General features: G+C 39.6%; 2 protein-coding genes across 5 annotated transcripts in view; both read right to left on the bottom strand.

Moving 5' to 3' along the window:
- Window positions 1–17,373, bottom strand: part of LOC128696308 (synaptic vesicle glycoprotein 2C-like) — a 494,702-nt gene that overhangs the window by 249,765 nt on the left and 227,564 nt on the right. For all 4 annotated transcript variants that reach the window (XR_011392006.1, XM_070084944.1, XM_070084946.1 and 1 more), the window contains exon 4: window positions 14,970–15,132. Coding sequence is in view for 3 of the 4 variants with exons in the window: in XM_070084944.1 (XP_069941045.1) it covers window positions 14,970–15,132 (163 nt within the window). In the remaining variant the exon portion in view is untranslated. The remainder of the gene's footprint in view (window positions 1–14,969; window positions 15,133–17,373) is intronic.
- LOC138852687 (uncharacterized) overlaps window positions 1–17,373 on the bottom strand; it is a 335,885-nt gene that overhangs the window by 249,765 nt on the left and 68,747 nt on the right. The window lies entirely within an intron of this gene.

The raw sequence follows: 17,373 nt of genomic DNA, 5'->3' as shown, positions 1-17,373 counted from the left end.
GTCCAGTGACTTTCAAGCTGGTCCTAGTGGCATTAAAAGACAGAGAAGGGCAGTAACCCCAGAGAGGGCTTTACCTGAAGTCCTCATGGAGGGGGATTCTCCTTCCAAACAATAACCCCAACTCCCTCTCTCCTCCTCCCTATCTTCCAGATGCCATCACCAATCTTCAATAAAGGTAAGTAAAAATGTTATTTTATATGTATTACTATACATAATTAAAAACTATAGTATTTGTTGTATGTAAAACTGTAATTAATCTCTGTAAAATGTATTTTTTGAGTGAATATTTTTGGGTTTCTGGAATGAGAAACTTTTGTGGCCTGTGAGACCAATATACAGTGGAACCTCAAAAATCGAACGTATCACATATCGAACGTTTCGAAAATAGGACCATTTTTTCGGACAAACTGTGTCCCTATTATCGAACGCGCCCCTATTGTCGGACCGCCAGGTACGAGACCTGTCTGCTGGCCCGCTCTGTCCACGTCCCTGCGCAGGCGCCGCGAGCAGTCTAGCTTTGTTTATGCTTGAGTGAACACTAACCTGCGCTCTCATTCACGCATTTTACGATTATTTCGTTGTGTTTAGTGCTTGTGGGACTGTGAAATAAGCTGCCATGGGCCCAAAGAAACTTGCTAGTGGTACCCCTGTGGTAAAGAAAGTGAGAAACACCATAGATGTGAAAAAGGAAATAATACAGAAGTATGAGAGTGGTGTGAGACTTATTGAGCTTGCCAGGATGTATGGGAAAAACAAGTCGACCATCGGTTCTATCCTGTCAAAGAAAGAACAAATCAAGGAAGCTGATGTTGCGAAAGGTGTTAATATAGGGAGTGGATGAGGTGCCTTCTTCAAAGATTAAGGAGATTTGTGCCAAGTGGAATGATGTCCAAATGTTTGTGCAGAAGTACCACCCTAAGCAAGCTGAAACAAGCCATCTTTGCAACAAGTTCAGTGACAGAACCATGTCCCATTTTAGGGAAATGTTAAAGAGGCACCAGAAACAGAGGACTGTGGACAGTTATTTTGTGAGACAGGGGTCCAGTGACTTTCAAGCTGGTCCTAGTGGCATTAAAAGACAGAGAAGGGCAGTAACCCCAGAGAGGGCTTTACCTGAAGTCCTCATGGAGGGGGATTCTCCTTCCAAACAATAACCCCAACTCCCTCTCTCCTCCTCCCTATCTTCCAGATGCCATCACCAATCTTCAATAAAGGTAAGTAAAAATGTTATTTTATATGTATTACTATACATAATTAAAAACTATAGTATTTGTTGTATGTAAAACTGTAATTAATCTCTGTAAAATGTATTTTTTGAGTGAATATTTTTGGGTTTCTGGAATGAATTAATTGTATTTCCATTATTTCTTATGGGAAATATTGCTTCGAATTTTAGACTTTTCGAATTTAGAACTAGCTCCTGGAACGGATTAAGTTTGATTTTTGAGGTTCCACTGTATATGCATTTCATCACTCTGGGATGCTTAAATGTCACAGAATATTGTGTGGGTGGAATGGCCTGGTATGGTAGCCTGGCTGGCTACTATACACATCACACTTGATTTCTTACAATAAATGCTACTCACCTTTGACCCTACATTAAGACTACAAATATTTTAAGGAAAGTAATGATGAGTGAACTGTATATGCATTTTATCGCTCTTGGATGCTCAACCCTTTCAGGGTTGGCAGGCCCTCTCCTAAACTTGTTCTCAGGGTTGGAAATTTTTAAAAAAAAAAAAAAAAAAAAAAAAAAAAAAAATCTTATGAAATAATAATCTTTTCCCAATCATAATGACACCAAAAGTATGAAATTTGATGAAAAAATTATGGAATTATGCTCTCGCGAAGTTAGCGTTCTCGACGATGTTTATGCATCGGCGATTTTGCCCACCTTGAGCCCTATTTTCGGCCAATTCCAATGTACCAGTTGACAAAAAATATAACTATTTCACTACAACTCTATTTTTTTTATCGAATGAGTACAAGAAACTACCCTACCGATTTCAACTATCCAATAAAGTGGTCAGAAATTGGCAATTTTGCCAATTTCACATAAATTTCAAAAGATGCCAATTTCTAAATAAGGTCCAGAATAAACAAGACAGACATTCCTGGTGCTAAAATAACATTATTTCTGTTCATTAGTCATGTCCCCAGGCCTCTCTTACATTTCTTTTGCTTTCCACTTTGAATTTTTATTCTCACAAAAAATAGAAGATTTACTGTTATGCAGACTACTGCATTAGTGTAGAAATGGTATAAATAATATCAGCACACTTGTGAAAGAATATTAGACTCACCAGTTGATGTGTATTGGATGCGTAGCATGATTTGTTTACTTTTGAACTTTAGCAAAAATCGAATATTTCTGCTACTTTGAGCTCAATTTGAAGGTACTTTTCATTGTGAAACCAATCAAAATCATCTCACTTTCTGTAATATGTCTACCATTCTATAAAATGAGACCAGGAAAACTAGAATACAACCATAAATAGCATTTGAAAATACACTGCAAAGTCACTGTTTTAAAGCAAAAACACAGTCGGGTTTTTTCTCATTATGCGCTGTGTGCTGTGTGCCTCAGCATGATAGTGGCTATCTTTGTACTTAGCAAATCAAAATTGTAATTACACATTGTAACCTCTACAAAGAAATAAACTTTATTTATTTATTTATTTTTATTTTAAGGCGCTAGAATTTATGCATACTAGTATGGCGCCAGCCCTGGCATGCAAGCCGTACTAGTATGGCACCAACCCTGAAACGGTTAAATGTCATAGAATATTATGTGTGGGTGGGGTGGCCTGGTATGGTAGCCTGGCTGACTACCATACATACTACTCATCTCACCCTAGATTAAGACTACAAATATTTTAAGGTAAGTAATGAGTGTATCTTACTTTTTTATCGTTTTTTAATGCCTAGTTCTATTGCTAACTTAATATATGTTAGTGTAAACTTGTTATCTAGTATTTACATGCATTTATAAGTGGAAAAAAAAGGGTGTTCCACTTCATGGCGATTTGTGCTTTACGGCGGTAGCCTGGAACCTAACCTGCCGTATAAGGGAGGCCCTACTGTATATATGTATTATAGAACAATAGTAATAAACAATTTTTTGTATTGTGAGTTTACCCATTTATTAGTCATTCCTGCAGAGCAGGGTTCAATGATAAAGCTTCGGAGGCTTCTTTATTTGCAATGTCGTGGGATACACAGGCAGTGTGTTTGTACCCATGGCCTGGGAGGGCCATGCCCAGCGAGGGAGAGAGCAGTAAGGCCTTGTCGACTGAGTGAAGGCCGCTGAGTGAGTGAGAGAGAGAGAGGCAGGTCTGGGCATACTGAAGTGGCATAGGCCTATAGGTGGCAGCACAAGCATGTCACAAAATATGAACTCAGCGGGCAGACAGCATAGGCTGTCTATGCAGACAGTGCAAGCTGTCTACATTCACTCAGCCACGCACCACCATGGTCGCCTCGACCATGACTGACTGTAAAAAATACTCGGTCTCTCTCTCGCCAGAACAGGGCACAGAACACAAAATTAAAACATATATGTATATACATACATGGGCATGGAAAAAAAAAACTTCCTACAGGGAGGGAAGAAAAAAACAGGTGGGGTGTGCTAAACATCGTGGTCTAAGTCAGTGAGCATCAATGGGTATCACTGCATGCCTTCCTGTGTCTGGACAGATACTGCAACATAGGAGACATCGCTGCAGCTGAGATGTGATGTAACAGGGCACGGTCTCCTCTGGAACAGTGAAGCAGCCATCGCAGGAGTTGCTGCAGGGTTTCACTCAAGAGACAACTCGGTGCAGAGACAACTCGGTGAAACCTCTTGGAGTCGTAACATCATACACCGTACTGCAGTGAGCGGGCTAGCAGTCAAAATGACATCATCTTTGTGCAGGCTGTTCACTGAAGCTATGACACGAGGCTGACACAGCGCCTGCCAACAGGGCAAACTGCGGCTTGATGAGTGTCATTCTCTCGGCAGTTGGAGTTATAGCAGAGGTTAATCTAAGCGTCCCCAAACTTGTTTATCTGCATGCAACTGCACTCTGATGGTCTGGATGTGAAGTGAAACAAATCTCAATGGGAATCGTAGCAGGTACGATTCTGCAGGACATCACGAGCGGGGAACATAAAAAGCTTTCTTTACAAGAGGCTCAGACACACGGACTGACTAATATCAGCTGTCAAGGTGCTACACAGTGGTCTGGGTACAGACCTGTGGTCGACACACAGCTGGGCTCAAGACCACACAGGACACACAGAAAACTGCACACACTCGCACTGCACGTGCGGTAAAACAGGGTTTACTAGCAAATGAGGCTTTTCTGTGCAAAATCAACACTAAGCTATACACGAACATGTGAGAACACTTACTGAGAGGAATTAATTAACACATGACATATATCTTCTCTCAATCTTCTCAACAACACAACATATTGCTCACTGTGAAATTAACACTGTTGATCAGGCGTGACGTCAGCAGCATGGTGACGTCAGCAGACATCTTGAGGTGACGTCCTGGAGCGACATAGTGAGGCATATCATGGGGTTACGTCAGGCAGACATCGTGATGTCGTGAAGTTGGGCAACATCGTGGGTGATGTCGTGAGGTGATGCCAGTGGAGTGATGAGGCAGCAGACCACAGCATGTGGTCTGGGACATCTGGCTTGGTAACTCACATGGCTTGTAGCTCCATGTGACATCATCCACACCCTATGTGGCTTGCTCCACGTGGCTTCGTGATCTACATAGCATGCTGATCCACGTGGCTTGGTGATCCACATGGCTTCATGATCCATGTGGCTTCGTCCACACGTGGCTTAGTGATTCACGTGGTTTTGAGTGTCCTCACACACACGGAAAACAGCAGAAAACACCGCAGAGGGAGTGAGTACATAGTGGAGTCTGGTGGTAGGTGGATGAGGTGTGAGTGAGGCGAGGAGCCCGGCTGCTTCTCCCACATACCCACTTGGAGAAACACCCATGCTGGAAGCTGAAATCAGGATAACTCGTTGAGAGACAGATGCTTCTTGTGTGGGGTGATGAAGTGAAGACGATTTCATTCCTCTTCCTTCCCTCCTCGGGCAACACAACCACTGCGACCACCGCTGTCACCAATGTTTACCCTGCAGAGCGGGGTTCAATGATAAGGTTTCGGAGGCTTCTTACTTTAATTGCAATGTCGTGGGGTACACAGGCAGTGCATTTGTGCCCATGGCCCGGGAGGGCCATGCCCAGCGAGGGAGAGAGGAGTAAGGCCTTGCTGACTGAGTGAAGGCAGCTAAGTGAGTGAGAAAGAGGCAGGTCTGGGCATAGTGAAGTGGCATAGGCCTATAGGTGTCAGCACAAGGATGGCACGAAATATGAACTCAGCTGGCAGACAGCATAGGCTGTCTATGCAGACAGTACAGGCTGTCTACATGTGTAAACAAGTTTTGTAAACAATATATTGATAATTATGTTTGTACGCTTATTGTGTTGTATACAATGAGTATATATATGTATACTGCACCTTACTTTGGTCTCACAAGCCACACAAGTTATGTGAAAAAATAAAATAATGAAAAAAAAAAAACAAGAAACCTTCGAATGCAAGTAAACCAAAGTTTACCGGGTGAGTGGCATTCGCTGCTGTTGCCACACGCAGCTCATTTTCTGCCAAATTTACTCCTCTATATCTCGGTAAGTACTGATCGCAAAAAAGCTTTTTGGGCTTCAATCAGAAAATTAATCTTAACATTTTCATAAGACTAGGTAGTAGGTTGGTAGACAGCAACCGCCCAGGGAGGTACTACCGTCCTGCCAAGTGAGTGTAAAACGAAAGCCTGTAATTGTTTTACATGATGGTAGGATTGCTGGTGTCCATTTTTCTGTCTCATAAACATGCAAGGTTTCACGTACGTCTTGCTACTTCTACTTACACTTAGGTCACACTACCCATAAATGTACAATTATATATATATACACACACCCCTCTGGGTTTTCTTCTATTTTCTTACTAGTTCTTGTTCTTGTTTATTTTCTCTTATCTCCATGGGGAAGTGGAACAGAATTCTTCCTCCATAAGCCATGCGTGTTGTAGGAGGCGACTAAAATGCCAGGAGCAAGGGGCTAGTAACCTCTTCTCCTGCATATAATACTAAATGTAAAAGGAGAAACTTTCGTTTTTTCTTTTGGGCCACCCCGCCTCAGTGGGATATGGCCAGTGTGTTGAAAGAAAGAAAGATTTTCATAAGATTTTTTTTTTTTTTTTTTTTAATTTTCTTCGACACCAGGAGACACTTCAGGATTCGGGGTTGCGACAGTCAAAGGGTTAAGTGTCCCCCAAATACCACTTACAACAAGAATTACAAACTGTTTATAACATCTTCCACAACAATGCCTCCCACTTTGTCCTTAACCCTTTGACTGTTTTCGACGTATAAATACGTCTTACGAGCCAATGTTTCTGACGTATATATACTCAATAATTCTAGCGGCTTCAAATCAAGTGGGAGAAAGCTGGTAGGCCCACATGTGAGAGAATGGGTCTGTGTGGTCAGTGTGCACCACATAAAAAAAATCCTGCAGCACACATTGCGTAATGAGAAAAAAAAAACTCTGATCGTTTTTTTGGAATAAAACGCCGACTTTGAGGTGTATTTTCGTATAGTATTTATCGTTGTATTCGCGTTTTCATGGTCTTAGGTGATAAAATGGAAAACATATTACAGAAATAGAGATGATTTTCATTACTTTTACGATGAAAACGACCTTGAAACTGAGCTCAAAGTAGCGGAAATGTTCGATTTTTACCAATGTTCAAGAGTACATAAATCACACCACACGTCCAATACACGTCAACTGGGGAGTCTAATATTCTTTCACTAGTGCACTGATATTATTTATACCATTTTTACAATAATGCAGTCGTCTGCATAACAGTAAATTTTGTATTTTTTTGTATGAATAAAAAATCAAAATAGAAAGCAATAATAATATAAGAGGGGCCTAGAGATGTGACTAATGAACAGAGCATATGTTATTTTAGTGCCACGAATGTCTACCTTGTTTATTCTGGACCCTATTTTGAAATTGGCATCTTTTTTATTTTGCGTGAAATTGGCCAAATTGCCAATTTCTGACCACCATATTGGGTAGTCCAAATTAGTAAATGGGAGGTTTCTTGTACTCAGCTGATAGATAAAATGGAGTTCTAAAGAAATAGCTATGAGTTTGGTCAACTGGAACAATGGAATTGGCTGAAAATTGGGCTCAAAGTCGGCGAAATCGCCGATACGCATATGTCGCCGAGACCGCTAACTTCGCGGGAGCATAATTCCACAAGTTTTCGACCAAATTTCGAACTTTTGGTGTCATTACCATCGGGAAAAGATTCTCTATCATTTCATAAGAAAAAATAATTTTTTTTTTTTTCAAAAATTGAGCGACATAGAATGACAGTTTCAGAGAGGGGCCTGAAACAGTCAAAGGGTTAAAGTCTCCCGAAAACTTTCTCTCTTTTAGCAAAAGAATTCCCTAAGTGTTTGCTGAACACCTCCAACAATCTTACTCCTCTTATATCCTGGAGCAAAAAAAAAAAACCTGTTACTCACATCTAACATCTAATTTTCATCCTTTAATTTAAATCTATAAGACAAACTTTTATTCTAAATTAGCATTTATTAACCAAAATATCTTAATTTGTGAGAAAAAAAATATAATTTTCCTAAAAATGTGAAAATATTTATACAGTGGAACTTCTTATTGCAAGTTTAATCCATTCCATGACCTTGCTCGCGACTGGATTTGCTCGTTTGCAGAGTCAATTTTCCTCATTTAAATTAACTGAAATGCAATTAATCCGTTCCAGTGGAATTCTGTACTTCAATAATTTCGCTAATATCAATTCTAAGGCTATTTATCTATCTCACTTCATCTAATATGACATAATAAACAATATAAATAACATACAAACCTGATATATACTGTAAAATGAATAAAATATATCATTCATGTGGTGGTATGGGCAGTGTCGACGGTGGACAAGTTTGTCTGGAGACCGGGCAAAATACTTCATGAATAATTTAGCTAATATCATCTATACGGCTTATTTATTTATCACAGTTCATCTAATATGACATAACAAACAATATAAATAACATAGAAACATGATATATACTCTAGAATGAATAAAATATGTCATTCATGTAGTGGTATAGGTGGTGTCGGCAGTAGATGAGAGTTTGTCTGGAGACCGGGCAAAATACTTCATGAATAATTTTGCTATCATCTATATGGCTTATTTATATAACACAGTTCATCTATTATGACATAACAAACAATATGAATAACATAGAAACATGATATATACTCTAGAATGAATAAAATATGTCATTCATGTAGTGGTATGGGCGGTGTTGGCGGTGGACGAGAGTTTGTCTGGAGACCGGGCAAAATACTTCATGAATAATTTCGCTAATATCATCTATACAGCTTATTTATATATCACAGTTTATCTAATATGACACAACAAACAATAAAAATAACATAGAAACATGACATATACTCTAGAATGAATAAAATATGTCATTATGTAACAGGTGGAGGCGGCCACAACCGCTCCCTCTTTGTTGTGGTAAACACTGCTATCTAGTGACGGCCTTTTGAAGCCGTCTATTATAATTGTTATATGTAATACATTGTTATTATTATTAAAGAGGGACTATAAATGTATTAATTCAAGGATTATGTGGAGTAAAATAAAGATTGGATGTGAAAAGTGGGTTATAATAAGCGTGTATGCACCTGGAGAAGAGAGAAGTGTAGAGGAGAGAGAGAGATTTTGGGAAATGTTGAGTGAATGCATCGGGAGTTTTGAATCAAGTGTGAGAGTAATGGTGGTTGGGGATTTCAATGCTAAAGTGGGTAAAAATGTTATGGAGGGAGTAGTAGGTAAATTTGGGGAGCCTTTAACTGAGCTATGTGTAGAAAGAGATTTGGTAATAAGTAATACATATTTTATGAAAAAGAGGATAAATAAATATACAAGGTATGATGTAGCACGTAATGAAAGTAGTTTATTAGATTATGTATTGGTGGATAAAAGGTTGATGGGTAGGCTCCAGGATGTACATGTTTATAGAGGGGCAACTGATATATCGGATCATTATTTAGTTGTAGCTACAGTTAGAGTAAGAGGTAGACGGAAAAAGAGGAAGGTGGCAACAACAAGTAAGAGGGAGGTGAAAGTGTATAAACTAAGGGAGGAGGAAGTTCGGGTGAGATATAAGCGACTATTGGCAGAAAGGTGGGCTAGTGCAAAGATGAGTAGTGGGGAGGTTGAAGAGGGTTGGAATAGTTTTAAAAATGCAGTATTAGAATGTGGGGCAGAAGTTTGTGGTTATAGGAGGGTGGGGGCAGGAGGAAAGAGGAGTGATTGGTGGAATGATGAAGTAAAGGGTGTGATAAAAGAGAAAAAGGTAGCTTATGAGAGGTTTTTACAAAGCAGAAGTGTTATAAGAAGAGCAGAGTATATGGAGAGTAAAAGAAAGGTAAAGAGAGTGGTGAGAGAGTGCAAAAGGAGAGCAGATGATAGAGTGGGAGAGGCACTGTCAAGAAATTTTAATGAAAATAAGAAAAAATTTTGGAGTGAGTTAAACAAGTTAAGAAAGCCTAGGGAAAGTATGGATGTGTCAGTTAAAAACAGAGTAGGGGAGTTAGTAGATGGGGAGATGGAGTTATTAGGTAGATGGCGAGAATATTTTGAGGAACTTTTAAATGTTAAGGAAGAAACAGAGGCAGTAATTTCATGCACTGGTCAGGGAGGTATACCATCTTTTAGGAGTGAAGAAGAGCAGAATGTAAGTGTGGGGGAGGTACGTGAGGCATTACATAAAATGAAAGGGGGTAAAGCAGCTGGAACTGATGGGATCATGACAGAAATGTTAAAAGCAGGGGGGGATATAGTGTTGGAGTGGTTTGTACTTTTGTTTAATAAATGTATGAAAGAGGGGAAGGTACCTAGGGATTGGCGGAGAGCATGTAGTGTATAGTCCCTTTATATAAAGGGAAAGGGGACAAAAGAGACTGTAAAAATTATAGAGGAATAAGTTTACTGAGTATACCAGGAAAAGTGTACGGTAGGGTTATAATTGAAAGAATTAGAGGGAAGACAGAATGTAGGATTGCGGATGAGCAAGGAGGTTTCAGAGTGGGTAGGGGATGTGTAGATCAAGTGTTTACATTGAAGCATATATGTGAACAGTATTTAGATAAAGGTAGGGAAGTTTTTATTGCATTTATGGATTTAGAAAAGGCATATGATAGAGTGGATAGAGGAGCAATGTGGCAGATGTTGCAAGTATATGGAATAGGTGGTAAGTTATTAAATGCTGTAAAGAGTTTTTATGAGGATAGTGAGGCTCAGGTTAGGGTGTGTAGAAGAGAGGGAGACTACTTCCCGGTAAAAGTAGGTCTTAGACAGGGATGTGTAATGTCACCATGGTTGTTTAATATATTTACAGATGGGGTTGTAAAGGAAGTAAATGCTAGGGTGTTCGGGAGAGGGGTGGGATTAAATTTTGGGGAATCAAATTCAAAATGGGAATTGACACAGTTACTTTTTGCTGATGATACTGTGCTTATGGGAGATTCTAAAGAAAAATTGCAAAGGTTAGTGGATGAGTTTGGGAATGTGTGTAAAGGTAGAAAGTTGAAAGTGAACATAGAAAAGAGTATGGTGATGAGGGTGTCAAATGATTTAGATAAAGAAAAATTGGATATCAAATTGGGGAGGAGGAGTATGGAAGAAGTGAATGTTTTCAGATACTTGGGAGTTGACGTGTCGGCGGATGGATTTATGAAGGATGAGGTTAATCATAGAATTGATGAGGGAAAAAAGGTGAGTGGTGCGTTGAGGTATATGTGGAGTCAAAAAACGTTATCTATGGAGGCAAAGAAGGGAATGTATGAAAGTATAGTAGTACCAACACTCTTATATGGGTGTGAAGCTTGGGTGGTAAATGCAGCAGCGAGGAGACGGTTGGAGGCAGTGGAGATGTCCTGTTTAAGGGCAATGTGTGGTGTAAATATTATGCAGAAAATTCGGAGTGTGGAAATTAGGAAAAGGTGTGGAGTTAATAAAAGTATTAGTCAGAGGGCAGAAGAGGGGTTGTTGAGGTGGTTTGGTCATTTAGAGAGAATGGATCAAAGTAGAATGACATGGAAAGTATATAAATCTATAAGGGAAGGAAGGCGGGGTAGGGGTCGTCCTCGAAAGGGTTGGAGAGAGGGGGTAAAGGAGGTTTTGTGGGCAAGGGGCTTGGACTTCCAGCAAGCGTGCGTGAGCGTGTTAGATAGGAGTGAATGGAGACGAATGGTACTTGGGACCTGACGATCTGTTGGAGTGTGAGCAGGGTAATATTTAGTGAAGGGATTCAGGGAAACCGGTTATTTTCATATAGTCGGACTTGAGTCCTGGAAATGGGAAGTACAATGCCTGCACTTTAAAGGAGGGGTTTGGGATATTGGCAGTTTGGAGGGATATGTTGTGTATCTTTATATGTGTATGCTTCTAGACTGTTGTATTCTGAGCACCTCTGCAAAAACAGTGATAATGTGTGAGTGTGATGAAAGTGTTGAATGATGATGAAAGTATTTTCTTTTTGGGGATTTTCTTTCTTTTTTGGGTCACCCTGCTTCGGTGGGAGACGGCCGACTTGTTAAAAAAAAAAAAAAAAATGTATTATTATTATACATTTTATATTATTATTATTAGTGTATTATATACTATTATTATTATATGTATTATTATTATACATATTATTATTATTATTATTATTATTATTATTATTATTATTATTATTATTATTATTATTATTATTATTATATAAATAATTTGTAATTTTTATTCACACAAAAAATATAAGATCTACTGTTATTCCTTATTGCAATAATTGTATAAATAATGTCAACCCATTCATGACTGTATATTGGAATGGACAGTGATGTCATTTGTTTACTCTGAAACAGCCAAGCAATTGACCATTTGTCCTAGGTTGACCTCAATTTTAAGGCACTTTTCGTTGTGAAAGCAATCAAAATCATATCTATTTCTGTAATATATCTTCCATTCTATCAAATGAGACCAAAAAAACAAGAATACAACCATAAAAACCATTCGAAATTACTGCTAAGGGGTGGCTAATTGCTGAGAAGTGAACTCCATTATTTGTAATTTTTATTCACACAAAAAATATAAGATTTACTGTTATTCCTTATTGCAATAATTGTATAAATAATGTCAACCCATTCACGACTGTATATTGGAATGGACATATTGGAATGAAACAGCCAAGCAATGGACCATTTCTCCTAGGTTGAGCTCTATTTCAAGGTACTTTTCATTGTGAAAGCAATTAAAATCATATCTATTTCTGTAATATATCTTCCATTCTATCAAATGAGACCAAACAAATGAGAATACAACCATAAAAACCATTCGAAATTACCGCTAAGGAGCGGCTAATTGCTGAAAAGTGAACTCCATTATTTATGCTTAGATTTCTTTCATTTTTGGTGTACGTTAAGAAGCATCTTTTCATCACACATTGCCCAAGTTTCAATAAGATAGTCCAACAAACAAATAAGATACAATTCCCGAGATCAAGAGCAAGAGCCCCTCACCAGTGTCATAGAACCTGCCTTAACCCTTTGACTGTTTCCGATGTATAAATACGTCTTACGAGCCAATGTTTCTGACGTATTTATACGCATAAATTCTAGCAGCTTCAAATCAAGCAGGAGAAAGCTGGTAGGCCCACATGTGAGAGAATGGGTCTCCATGGTCAGTGTGCACCATATAAAAAAAATCAGGGAGCCAGTGGTGCATTGTGGGCATGCCATTTCAGTTGTCCTTTTTCAGCATGTCTAGCGGTAAGAAATATGTGATTCCCCAGCAAATCTGGGACTCTTCTCTTCCCAAGTGATGCTCTAACACAGATGGAAGTGTCAGTGAAGATCAATTTCATGATTTGGAGGAGTTTGAGACCAAAAGCAATGGAGGAGGAGGAGGGGGAGGAGGGGAGGAAGAGGAGGAGGAGGAGGAGGAGGAGGAGGGAAGGAAGAGGAGGAGGAGGAGGAGGAGGAGGAGGAGGAGGAGGAGGAGGAGGAGGAGGAGGAGGAGGAGGAGGAGGAGAAGAGGAGGAGGAGGAGGAGGAGGAGGAAGAAGAAGATGTAATAATATTGTTCCCTTGAAGCAAGAAAAAAAAAGTCCACCCCATGACAGTGACAAGATAAGGGGAGATAACATCTGATAAGAGCTGACTTTGATGAGCTTAAAGGAGGGTAATATTACATGACCATCGCCCTCCCTTTGTTTTTGCTGGTACACAAACATTTCTGTCTGTCTATTTGTCTGTCTGTCAAACTCCCTGTCTGTCCATCTAGCTCTCTGTCTCAGAGAGAGCCACAAGACTGTGTCATCACGTTTACTCACATCTTCAAGCAGAGTATAGCACTTTGTCTGGATTTCTTGGGTTATCCTAGGTAATTTACACTATGTATACTTGTATTTATGTGTACCTGTGAGACAGAGATAGGCAGACAGATAGAAAGAGAGACAGATTGAAAGATATAGAATGAGGGAGAAAGATAATTAGATAGAATGGAGGAGGGGAAGCAGCATCCGACCCCATTGTTTTGACAGGCGGTAGGGGGAGTGACTAATGAGACAATATGTCACTTTGACAGCTGCCGACTTCTGACTCAAAATAATTATAAGCCACACACTCGCACACAAGACAAGGAGGAGGAGAAGGAGGAGGAGGAGAAGGAGAAGGAGAAGGAGGAGAAGGAGAAGGAGGAAGAGGAGGAGGAGGAGGAGGAGGAGGAGGAGGAGGAGGAGGAGGAGGAGGAGAAGGAGGACGAGGAGGACGAGGAGGAGGAGGAGGAGGAGGAGGAGGAGGAGGAGGAGCAGGAGCAGGAGGAGGAGGAGGAGGAGGAGGAGGAGGAGGAGAAGGAGAAGGAGAAGGAGAAGGAGGAGGAGAAGAAGGAGGAGGAGAAGAAGGAGGAGGAGAAGGAGGAGGAGAAGGAGGAGGAGGAGGAGAAGGAGGAGGAGGAGGAGGAGAAGGAGGAGGAGGAGGAGAAGGAGAAGGAGAAGGAGGAGGAGAAGGAGAAGGAGGAGGAGAAGGAGGAGGAGGAGAAGGAGGAGGAGAAGGAGAAGGAGGAGGAGAAGGAGGAGGAGGAGGAGGAGAAGGAGGAGGAGGAGGATGATTGTTTGTTTGTTTTTGTAAACAAGTTTTGTAAACAATATATTGATAATTATGTTTGTGTGCTTATTGTGTTGTATACAACGAGTGTATATATATACATTGCACCTTACTTTGGTCTCATAGGCCACATAAGTTATGTGAAAAAATAAAATAGTGAAAAAAACAAAAAACCTTCAATTACAAGTAAACTGAAGTTTACCGGGTGAGCGGCAGTCGCCGCTGTTGCCATACGCGGCTCATTTTCTGCAAACTTCACGGCTCTATATCTCGGTAAGTACCGATGGCAAAAATTTTTTTTTTGGACTAAAACACTCAGAAAAATAATCTTAACATTTTCATAAGAAAAAATAATTTTTTTTTTTTTGAATATTTGGCGACATAGAATGACAGTTTCAGAGAGGGGCCTGAAACAGTCAAAGGGTTAAGGTCTGCTCGCTTGTGGAAATTCTGCTCGCGTATGGAAGCAAAAAATCGACCCAATGACTGCTCGTATTTGGAAAAACTCGCACATGGACACACTCGCAAGTAGAGGTTCCAGTGTACTCCTTTTCTTCGTATACCTTCAACATCTTAACTAATATTAAACTCCCAGAGACAAGTTATTGGAGCATTTTTCTGTATTGTTAATCTTTCTTTGCATAAATATTGATGTGTTTGAAGAATAAGCATTAAATATTAGAAACACCACTTACCCTAAACCTGATATAAAGCGGAAACAGAGAAATGCAGGGAAAGTTTGAACGAGAGATGATATGATGCCAGCAAGACCATTGACCACGAGGGAGACCATGAGCACTTTCCTCCGCCCATATATGTCACCAAGGCAACCCCATATGTATCCACCAACCATCATTCCTGCAATGATCACAACAAATTAAGACAATTAAATTAATAAGTTTACTATCTCCTTGATTCATATGACACAAAATTGCAACAAAACATGGCAAGTTATTACTGTAACTTGGAACAGTTAGTGAATATTAGTTCATCTCCCAACTATACAGTAGATCAAAAACTATTATGGTATGTCTAACCCTATATTTTTATTATACAGCCTCTCCTCACTTAGCGACATACAGTGGTCCCTCGTTTTTCGTAATTAATCCATTCCAGAGTGTGACTATTATCGAAATTGATGATTTGCGAAACCATTTTCCCTACAAGAAATAATGTAAATCAAATTAATTCATTCCAGACACCCAGAAGTATCAACAAAAAATTTTCTTTTTACCTTAAAGATAGATTTACATGCACAAAAGAATGAGCATTCAACATGACTGTTACCTTTATTGAGGGCTGTTGTTGATGGATGGAAGACAGGGAGGAAGGGAGAGGGAAGAGAGGTTATTGTTTGGAAGGGGAATCCCCCTCCATAAGGACTCTAGGTACCAAGTCCTTATCAGGGGTCACTTCCATAGCTTAAATATAGATTTACATGCAGAAAAGAATGACAGATAAATGTAAAGCACTAATAAAATGTATAAATGAACATTTAACATCACACTTACCTTTATTGAAGACTTTTTTGGTGTATGGCAGAGGGAGGGGAGGCGAGTTTATTGTTGGAGAATATGAAACTAATATCAACTCTACGGCTTATTTATCTATCACAATTCAACTAATAATACATAATAAATAATATTAACCCTTTCAGGGTCCAAGGCCAAAATCTGAAATCACGCACCAGTGTCCAAGAAATTTTGAAAAAAAAAAAAAAATTATTTTTTCTTACAGAATTAACCCTTTGAGGGTCGACAGGCCCTCTCCGAAACTCGTTCTCAGGGTCGGCCAAATTTCAAAAAAAAAAAAAATTATTTTTTCTTATGAAAAAATAGAGTTTTTTTTTCTGAACATTATAGGATAAACAAAAAAATTTTACCATCAATACTTACGGAGATATGGATGCATGAAGTTTGCAGAAAATGAGCCGCGTATGGCAACAGCGGCGACTGCCGCTCACCCGGTAAACTTTGATTTACTTGTATTTGAAGGTTTGTTGTTTTTTTTCACTATTTTATTTTTTCACATAACTTATGTGGCCTATGAGACCAAAGTAAGGTGCAATGTACATATATACACTCGTTGTATACAACACAATAAGCACACAAACATAATTATCAATATATTGTTTACAAAACTTGTTTACAAAAACAAACAATACAAAACATTGTTTATTATTATTGTTCTATAATATATATACCAATATACAGTCACTGAACATATTCCTATTAGTTCTGCAGCTTGTGGAACTCTGAAACATGGTGTCATACACAATGGTGTTTTATCTTTCTCCCTCATTCTATCTCTTTCAATCTGTCTCTCTCTTTCTGTCTGTCTATCTCTGTCTCACAGGTACACATAAATACAAGTATACATAGTATAAATTACCTAGGATAACCCAAGAAATCCAGACAAAGTGCTATACTCTGCATGAAGATGTGAGTAAAAGTGATGACACAGTCTTGTGGCTCTCTGAGACAGAGAGCTAGACGGATAGACAGATAGACAGGGAGCTTGACAGACAGACAAATAGACAGACAAATGTTAGTGTACCAGTACCAGTGTACTAGTGTTCCACCCTCCTCCTCCTCTTCTTCCTCTTCCTCCTCTTCCCCCTACTCTTCCTCATACTCTTCCTCTTCCTCCTCTTCCTCTTCCTCCTACTCTTCCTCTTCCTCCTCCTCCTCTTCCTCCTCCTCCTCTTCTTCCTCTTCCTCCTCTTCTTCCTCTTCCTCCTCTTCTTCCTCTTCCTCCTACTCTTCCTCCTCCTCCTCTTCTTCCTCTTCCTCCTCCTCCTCTTCTTCCTCTTCCTCCTCTTCCCCCTAATCTTCCTCCTACTATTCCTCTTCCTCCTCCTCTTCCTCTTATTCCTCTTCCTCCTCCTCCTTCTCCTCCTCGTCCATAGTGTAAATTACAAGGAGTCGGCAGCTGTCAAAGTGACATATTGGCTAATTACTCTTTCCCCCTCCGGCCTGTCAAAACAATGGGGTCGGATGCTGCTTCCCCTCCTCCATTCTATCTAATTATCTTTCTCCCTCATTCTATCTGTCTGTCTATCTCTGTCTCACAGGTACACATAAATACAAGTATACATAG

This window comes from Cherax quadricarinatus, chromosome 14, assembly GCF_038502225.1.
Source record: "Cherax quadricarinatus isolate ZL_2023a chromosome 14, ASM3850222v1, whole genome shotgun sequence".
Classification (NCBI taxonomy): Eukaryota; Metazoa; Arthropoda; class Malacostraca; order Decapoda; family Parastacidae; genus Cherax; species Cherax quadricarinatus.
The sequence above is the reverse complement of the archived record's forward strand: the minus strand, read 5'-3'. Positions and strand labels throughout refer to the sequence as shown.